At 47.2% G+C, this 9,199-nt stretch overlaps 1 protein-coding gene across 1 annotated transcript in view; it reads left to right on the top strand.

Annotated features, from left to right (window-relative positions):
• The window catches only part of LOC114029537 (PR domain zinc finger protein 16-like), a 113,591-nt gene that overhangs the window by 58,555 nt on the left and 45,837 nt on the right, over positions 1-9,199 (top strand). Inside the window, exons 5-6 of the mRNA XM_027844025.1 lie at positions 967-1,114; positions 3,803-3,956. Of these exons, the coding sequence (XP_027699826.1) occupies positions 967-1,114; positions 3,803-3,956 (302 nt within the window). The remainder of the gene's footprint in view (positions 1-966; positions 1,115-3,802; positions 3,957-9,199) is intronic.

Genomic DNA, 9,199 nt, shown 5'->3' with positions numbered 1-9,199 from the left:
GAAAGAAAGAAAGAAAGAAAGAAAGAAAGAAAGAAAGAAAGAAAGAAGGAAGGAAAGAAAGACAGAAAGAAAGAAAGAAAAGAGGAAGGGAGGAAGGAAGGAAAAGAGTGAGGGAGGAAAGAAGGAAGGAAAGGAGGGAGGAAGGAAGGAAAGAAAGAAGGAAGGAAGGAAAGAAAGAAAGAAAGAAAGAAAAAGAAAGGAGGAAAGGAGGAAAGGAGAAAGGAAGGAAGGAAGGAAAGAAAAGAAAGAAAGGAAGAAAGGAAGGTCATAGATAGATAATACAAACTGTTAAGAGCACCATATTGAGAAACATGAGACTCAGTTTCATAGCTTAGTGATACCTGTGATACCACAGGCAGGTCATTTCCCCTGTCTTGGTCTCAGTTTCCTTCTCTGTCACATGAGGGAGTTGGAGTAAATGATGTCTGTGGTACCCATTCTCTCTCATCTTTCCTTCTAATGAAAGAAGTTGCCAAGATACCAGGCAGCAAATGCTCTCTGATCTGTGGGTTGGATGAAATGGCCACTGAGGTAGCCTTTCTAATTCTAAAATTCTGTGATTCTGTGAATTTCTCATTGCAGTACAATTTAATTCAATTCAATTCAGTAAGCCTTTATAAAGTTTCTGCTATTTGCCAGGGACTCTACCAGATATTGGGGTTACAAAGGCAAAAACAAAAGCATCCCCAATCTTCAAGCTGCTAATACATGATCTGCTGAGAACGGCAGGGCTATGACAGTGCTTCTAAAGGCAGCCTGGTCTTCCAGACCCGGGGGAGCCATCTGGATTTGATGGCGCCCCTGAGAACAGTGTTCCCCGTCCCACCCTGTGTGATTGGTCAGTCCTGGCAAGAGCTGGAACTGGGTAGTCGGTGACCTTTAGGATCACCGTGGTTCTTCTCCCCAAAGAGAGAACCTCCAGATTGGTGACCTCTACTCCACCCCTCCCTTTTCTCCAATGCCCAGCTTAGAACAACACATGATCATCCACACGGAGGAGCGGGAGTACAAGTGTGACCAGTGCCCCAAGGCCTTCAACTGGAAGTCCAACCTGATTCGCCACCAGATGTCCCACGACAGTGGCAAGCGGTTTGAATGTGAAAACTGTGTGAAGGTAAGTCAGATGAGAGGCAGCTTAGAATGGGGCAGGGAGGTGCTGGGAGAGGCTGGGGGGTCACCCCACCTTGTGACCATCCTTCCATCTACCCAGTGGAAAGAAATGGAGTCAAATCTCCATTAAGGACCTGCTCTGGGCCCCACCCAGGGCTAGGCACATGAGGTGACACATAAGACATCGTCCCTGCCATCGGGAAGCTTATTCCTGAGTTAGGGAAGGAGGATGTTCCGTGGTGACATTCAGTATGTGTTCATTGAACCCACTCTTTGAACACAAACCAAGAAGCATTGGGGAATAGCTGATAGAGGGCTGAGTCCAAACCCCTCTCCTGATAAGCCCTAGGTAAGCTCTAGGCCCCTGTGGGAGATAGACCTAGGCCTATATTCAAGTGGATCCATTTGGAAGTTCCCTCCAATGAATCAGGTCAGTCAATCAACAAGCCTTTAGTAAATATGGACCATGTAAGCTGCGAGGAGACAAAGACAAAATGGGCCTTTTGCCCATTGCTCAAAGGATTCACATTCTAACGTGTGCATCATGAACACAGACGAGATAGACAGGTAGCATAGACGGTAATCTCAGGCACTAGTAGTAGGGGGCCTCGGAAAGGCCTCTTAAAGAAGGGGATGTTTGAGTTGAGTATTGAAAGAGGACAGAGAAACCAGGAGGTGGAGGTGAGGAGAAATGACAGCAACCCACCCCATGCCCGCGTACATGCGTAGACTGATACAGAGGCTGGCTCAAACCAGGCCCCAGTCACGTCTCACTCTGCATGACCCCATTCGGGGTTTCCTTGGCAAAGATACAAAAGCAGTTTGCCATTTCCTTCTCCAGTTCATTTTACAGATGAGGAAACTGAGGCAAACAAGGTGAAGTGACTTGCCCAGAGTCACATAGCTAGTAAATGTCTGAGGCCAGATTTGAGCTCAGGAAGATGGGTTTTCCTGACTCCAAGCCCGGCACTCTGTCCGCTGCCTCAAACCATATTCCCTGACCAGGAATTGAACTCAGGCCACAGCCTTGAGACCTCTGAAACCTAACCACTAGACCACCAGGGATCATTCAGTCTAGCTGATTGTTAAATTTTCAGTGTGAGGATTTTCATCTTGGAAATCAGCAAATGCTAGAAGGCAGGGCTTCATTTATTGCTTTGTTAATTCACTAGACTTCAGAAAGTGATGGAGAAAATTTTAATAATGTAGATCAAACTCAAGAGTATATAATTTTATTCTGACAAGCTGGTTGTTAAACATTTACCTGCATAATACACCAAGGAATGGCTTGAAAGGATAGGAAAAGGACTGTGAGAAGGCAGTTTGGGATTTGCCGATTCCCAGAATTTCAGAGTTACAAGAGATGACAGAGACCAGCGAGTCCAAGCCATCCCTGAAACTAGAATATTTACACATTCCACACAAAGGGTCATGCAGCCTTTGCCTGAAGGCCTCCAACTAAGCGGGGAGCTCGCTACCTCCAGAGGCAGCCCTTTCCACTCATTCACAGCTCTCATTGTTAGGATGTCAAAATCTGCCTCCCTGCAACACCTACCTGTTGGACCCTCCAGGCCCAGCAGAACAAAGCTAACCCCCCTCCTAGGTGACAGCCTTCCTGTGAAGGGCAGGGGCAATCAATCTGTGCCAAAAAAATTCAGAGAAGTCTTCATGGGGAGGTGGCATCTGAGCTAGGCCTTAAACGGTGGGTAGATTTTTAAAGGTCAGATTCCAGGCCACCATGATGGAAGGAGCTATGAGGACAATGAGATGCTTCCTCTGAACCCCATGGTCTAGGTTTCCACTAGAGGCCATTAATGGCTGCTAATGGCTACTGTCTTGAGAGAGATGCTGAATTCTCTCTGAGTTCACTTGGTCTCCTGGTTGGCTGTGCAAGCTTAACTCTGCTATTCCCCTAGTTGGTAGCATGTGCCAATGGCCCAGTCTTCCCTGAGCTCTAGCATCCCCAGGGTCAGAAGCCCTGATGGTCCCTCCTGGGTTACCCAGTTCTTATCTAGGCTTGTGTCTTCCTGTCTCCTGGAGAAGACTGAGCCAGAGACTTTAGACCTTAGGCCTCTTATGAATGGCAGGCTTGGGCCAGGAGAATCTCCATCTGTCTGGAAATCACAGTGGGCTATTTGATTTTTTATGACAGGCTAACACAGAGCTCACCACACTTGGTCCACCCACAGAGAGCGGGTAGGCCTGCCAGTTTGGGTTTCCTTCCCCAGGAAATTGGGTCATTAGGTTGGAATGGGGCTGGGGGAAGGGGAGAAGAGAAGCTGATGGATTCTCAGATACCCCATCTGTACCCAGTTTTTATTGATGACTTTGCAACATAGTTTGTGAGTTCAGATCTGGGTTCAAATTTGAACAAAGCCAATTCGCTTAATTCAATTTGATTCATCAAGACATATTGTGCACAGCGCTCCGCCTCAGTTTACGCATTTGTTAAAGTAGGGACAGTAATCCTGGCAGTTCCTGATTCATAGGATTTCTGGGAGCGCATGGCCTTTGAAACTAGGCCTCAGCACAAGCTGGGGACAGAGGAAGGGCAGAGCAGGGATGGTACGAGTCAGATTGCTAGATTGGTGTGCCCCCATTCATGGGGTAAACAAGAATACCTCCTTGCTCCCCCGTCCCTCAATACACCCACCTTCCAGGGGCCCCAGACTAAAAGAGTTTCCTCCCCCAGGTCTTTACGGACCCCAGTAACTTGCAGAGGCACATCCGGTCCCAGCACGTGGGTGCCAGGGCTCACGCCTGCCCAGACTGTGGGAAGACCTTCGCCACCTCATCTGGCCTCAAACAGCACAAGCATATCCACAGCACGGTGAAACCTTTCATATGTAAGTTGTCATGGGGGTGACTGGCTGGCCAACCAGCAGGGTAATTGCATCCATACTGAGAGGCTCCCTGGCCGGGGCTCCCATCAGGCTCCGGCTCCTGCTCTGTCTCCCAAGTGAGCCAGGGCATAAATTGTGGAGGTCAGAGAACAAGATGAAATTCCCCAGCAACACCCCCCTGCTCGCTGCCTCTTTCTTCCCCAGCTCCCCTTCCCCCCTTCTCCTTTGCAGGATCCCTGTTTTTTCAGAAAACATTCATAGCAATTTCTGAGTTTTCTGACAAGTTAAAAGCCCCATCTCCCAGAAGCCTTGTGGTGCCACCGTGCCCTATCCTCTCTTCCTCTCCCATCCCCCCTCCTCCTCTTCTCTTGCCCCCACCCACACTCCTTTGCTTTTTCTCCCTGAGGCTTTATACTTCAATAATGACTCCTGGGAGGTTCGGTTCTCCTACATCTAGTAAGCAGTTCTCTGAGCCCTGGTTCCTCTCCTGCTAGGCTCTCCCCACAAATAGAACTCCAAAAAGGATCAGGACCCTTCATGTATGAATGAATGAATGAATGAACGAATGAATGAAAAAGCATTTATTAAGTGCTTACTATGTGCCAAACGCTTAAATGTTAAATGCAAGTAGAAAAGTAAAATGAGTCTCTGCCCTTAGAGAGCATAGGTTCCAATAGGGGAACTGAATATGCACACATGTGCGCGTGCACACACACACACATACCCACGGGAGTGGTGGCCAAGGAGATGTACAGATGGTGAATGGAGCCATCCTGTGATGGCAGCTGAGAACAAAGTTGAGAGACAGTAGAATTTGGGACCCCTAGTTCCCCTGGGAGGTGCCCTCTGCCTTAGGTGCCCAGGTTCTGAGGGGGACCTAGAGAGAGTCTGCTTCCTACACTTTTTTCATTCTTACATTAGGTGAAACTCATTGAGTTCTGTTTTTCTGGCAATTGGTTTAAAAATGATTTCACTCACTCATTCATTCATTCCACAAACACTTGTTAACTGTGTTAACTGCACCTACTATGTGCAATCATTGGAACTTGCCAGGGTAGAATGACTCGGGGCCTGTGGGGGTGTCTTGTCCTACAATCATGTTGGCTGGGTAGGCAGGGGGATCTGGAAAGCAACAGGTGGATGGAAGAAGAGACCTGTTAGACAATGCAATCAACAAACATTTATTAGGCACCTACTGTGTGCCAGGCATCGTGCTAAGTACTTTCCAGTGGGTCAACCTGCCATCATCAAGGCAAAGGGTGTTGGTCTCCCCATCCCTACTTCCCCAAGCTACATACTGACATTTCTCCTACATCCCAGTTGCCCTGGGGTGTCCACTATCCCCTGACATCACTAGGGGCAGAAGGGAGAAGGCACATTGTGTATTTGGCCCCTGGTCCTCTCCTCAACGCTTCCAAGACTACCCTACTTCCCAACTAGCCCAGGGCTTAAATCAGGTTTGCATATAAGCATCAACACATTTCTGGCCTACAGTTTTGTTTTTTAAACTATCAGCCAAGCCTTCTCCTGGGCAGGACATAGGTAAGAAAATAAACAAAGTCCACTGACAGACTCCCTCATAGACCTTGGGAAAGGCATTGGTTCTCAATGAGCCATAGTCCCCAGCTGGGAGAGTCTATTTCCTCTGGGATAGATGCCCAAGGCAGAGCAAGGGTGGGGGTGGGGGGATGGTGACATGGAAGAGGAGGAAAGGGGGATGTCTGGTGTGGGGGGGCAAGTGGACTGTCTTAGGAGAGATCTGTGACTTTTAAAAGGAAAGCTGATTGTTTTTAAGTGGGAAAGGGGGAGTTGGAACAGGGAAGGGTATCTGTGTGAGTCTGAGTTAGCAACACAGAGTTTTCTAAGCAATCCCCCAAAACGAGATCATACATGACATTCAAAAGTGACTACTTTTCTGGCTCTCCCCTCCTTCCCTGCCCAGTCCTGTTCAGATTATATTAACGTTAAGTCTCAGAATCTCTGGCTTCCCAAGAGCACCCGAGGCCCACTATTTTCCTAGCACTGAAAAAACACCCTGATGGATTGAGGGGGGTGGGGGGAAGAGAAGGGAACAGAGGAGAAAACCTAGGCTGAGGAGCCTGTGTCCTGTCCCCCTTCCCAGCTCCTTGGCCTGCTACCCACTTGTACGCCATTTGACCTTGGCTTCTTGCTAAGGGGATCAAGCTAATGAGAAAACCCCCAAGTTGGCCTAGCTGTGTTTATACAAATTTCATCCAGCTAGGGAGACGCAGTTGTGGAAGATTAGATTAGACATGTAGAATAAACCTTTATGTATCTTCCAAACCACTCTATAGCATCCTCCAGCCCAGGCCAAAGGAGTTAGAGGAAGGTTTAAGAAAGGGGGAGGGTAATATTTGCCCCCACCCCTTGGAAAGAAAAATATACAAACAACTATAAAATAAATCCAAAGTGTGGAACTCTTCTGAAAAGGATAGAGTCTTTGGTAGGCAGTAATCCACCTTGACGCAGTGTCTTTAAGAGAGAGACGTCCCATCCAACTTGCAAGCCTTCGTATGAAGCCACTCTGTTATGGCACTCGGTGACATGCCACATTTAAAAACACGAATACATACACGGAGAGAGTCACAGAGCTCCACTCTCTCCACTGAAAGGGTCTGTTCCTTCCATGTCTGTGTGGAGCACACAAACTCCGGCAACTACAGTTACCTGAGCAGGATTTCCAGAGGATGAAAGGATGTGGAGAATGTATGTATTTGTGCAAGGCCGTATGGGCCTTTGTGGACACGGACACACGTGTGCTTGTAAGGGAGGGGGATGGGGAAGGCCATAGGTGGGAGTGGTTTTTCATCTCAGTTTGTTGCTGTTTTTAAAATGAGAACAGAGGGTGGGGATCATTTAAGTTACAAGCAAGTAAAAGAAATCTGCCAACCTTTGTGGTGGAGCCCTCAATGAATGTGGAACCTCCTCCCCTTTTGCAAAAGGCTGAGAGTAGGAGATCCTTGGAAGAGGAAACAGCAGCCCAAATGTGCATCTCTGGGCAGAAGACACGATCAGGCAGTGATGCCCGATAAAGAAACACAGTGAGGGAATCTGTCGCAGGAAGGTTGGGCTGGATGGAAACCTGGGGCCTCTGAGAGCCTAACTTGGGAGGAATACGTCCAGACCCTCAGGGCATCTGCCATCCCTCCTGCTTCCCACAGATGGGGCTTCCTGGAAGCAAGTCGCCACCCTAAAGCAAACTTGACGTCTGTGTTGGGCTGACTGGATACAACCCTGTTCTTTCCCAGTATTCATCTCAAACCTCTAGGACTTCGCCCTCTTTAAAGAGTTGTCTTTGGAAGGACCACAAGGCCCCTGGGGGCCTCTCCCAGGGCCTTCAGTTTCCTTCATGCCCACACGCCTAACTAAGCCTCGCTTGTATGAGAAAATATGCCTTGGGATGTGGGAAGGGAAGGCACAAACACGCCTCTGCCCAGGCAGGACTGGAGGCACCAAATGCTAGGCCCCCTCTTAAGGCTTTTGGCCCCAGGCACCGAATTCGGCTCCAAGCCTCTTTTTCAGAGCTAAGGATTGCAAATCTCTAATGAAACACTGACGGCTAAGTGTAGACCTGCAAGTGTGCACAGCCAGAGTGTCAGTGCACATTTGGCCAATTACTTATTGAAGTAGAAGGTCTGGCCTCGTTCCTCGCTAAAAGCAAGGGCTGATCTGAGGCATATTTATAGAACTATCCCTGTGGAGGGGCAACTCACTGTTAGCAGGAGAGAGAGAGACAGAGACAGAGACACAGAGAGAGAGAGAATGTCTATGAAAATGAGAGACAGGATGAAAAAGTAATGAGAATAAGAGATAGCATGAGAAAGAAAGAGAATATGGAGAGTGACCATCCATGACAGAGAATTAGAAAGAAAGAATCAGAGGAAATGAGAATGAGAAAGAAAAAGTGAGGGGGAAATGAGTCTGAGAAAGAATGTGAGAAAGAGAAAAAGGAGAAGGGAATGAGTGAGTGAAAATGGGAGAAAACATTTAAGAAAGCGAGTAAGGAACATAAGGAATGAGAGAGGGAATGAGGAGAGAGAAGAAATATGAAAGAAGGAATGTAAGTGGAAAGGAGGAGAGAGAAAGAGAGCCAAGTATATATATATATATATATATATATATATGTATGTATTTTAACACCCTTCCCCATTTCAGGAAAATAAGAGGAAAAGGAAAATAAAATATGCTTGTAGACAGGTTCATTTCACATGCCAGTGGGAAAAGAACAGAAAGATAAAATCTGGTCTCAGCTACTTTGTCCTGATGTCTTTACATTCTATCTGATGCTGACTTTTCCTGTTGAAAGAGCAGGCAGAGTCATGCTTGGGTCCTGAAGTGGCTCAATGTGCCTGGGGTGACTTTCCTGATTCACTTAGGGCCTCGGGGTCTATACTTAATATTTCTCATCAGATGCTTTTTAGCTATCAACTCCCCTACCCCATCCCCTACCAGCCTTCCCCTCTGACTCCTATGACCTCTTCTATTTCCTACTAACTTCCTTTACCAGCTCTACTCAGTCTGTTTTCCCTCTGTCACCAATAAGCAAAGTGTTTAGCTCCCCAGACTTTGAGAGGAAGGAAGGAAGGAAGGAAGGAAGGAAGGAAGGAAGGAAGGAAGGAAGGAAGATAAAAGAAAGAAAGAAAGAAAGAAAGAAAGAAAGAAAGGGAAAGAGGAAGAAAAGGAGAGGTACCAAAGGAAGGTGGGAGGAAAAGAGAGAGGAAAGAGATAAAAGAGGGAGGTAGGGTGTGACTCTCCTTCCTGTCACTGCTCTTTCATATTCAGACATTAAAGGGAGAAATAGGAGAATAGGAACATTTGGGAAAATAAACTATTAGAAAGTGAAAAAAAAATCCATTGTATCTAGTCCAATCTCATCACCAATAATATCAACAACTACAATTCAAACAAAAGGTGGGGCATAACACAGCTTCAAGCCTGGCATATTTGTTCTCCATATTGGATCTCCAGTTCTATGGGGATGATGGAGCCATGATTTTTCAAGAACATGTTCCAGTGGTTTCACCTCCCTCTCTCTCTCTCTCTGTCTCTCTCTCTGTCTCTCTCTCTGTCTCTCTCTCTGTCTCTCTGTCTCTCTCTGTCTCTCTCTCTCTGTCTCTCTCTCTCTGTCTCTCTCTCTGTCTCTCCATCATCTTCCTCTCTCTCTCTCACACACCCTCTTCTCTCTCTCTGTCTCTCTGTGTGTGTGTGTGTGTGTCTCTCTCTCT

Source organism: Vombatus ursinus, unplaced genomic scaffold (genome assembly GCF_900497805.2).
Source record: "Vombatus ursinus unplaced genomic scaffold, bare-nosed wombat genome assembly UNPS02014932.1, whole genome shotgun sequence".
NCBI lineage: Eukaryota > Metazoa > Chordata > Mammalia > Diprotodontia > Vombatidae > Vombatus > Vombatus ursinus.
This window is presented reverse-complemented; position numbering and strand designations above follow the sequence as displayed.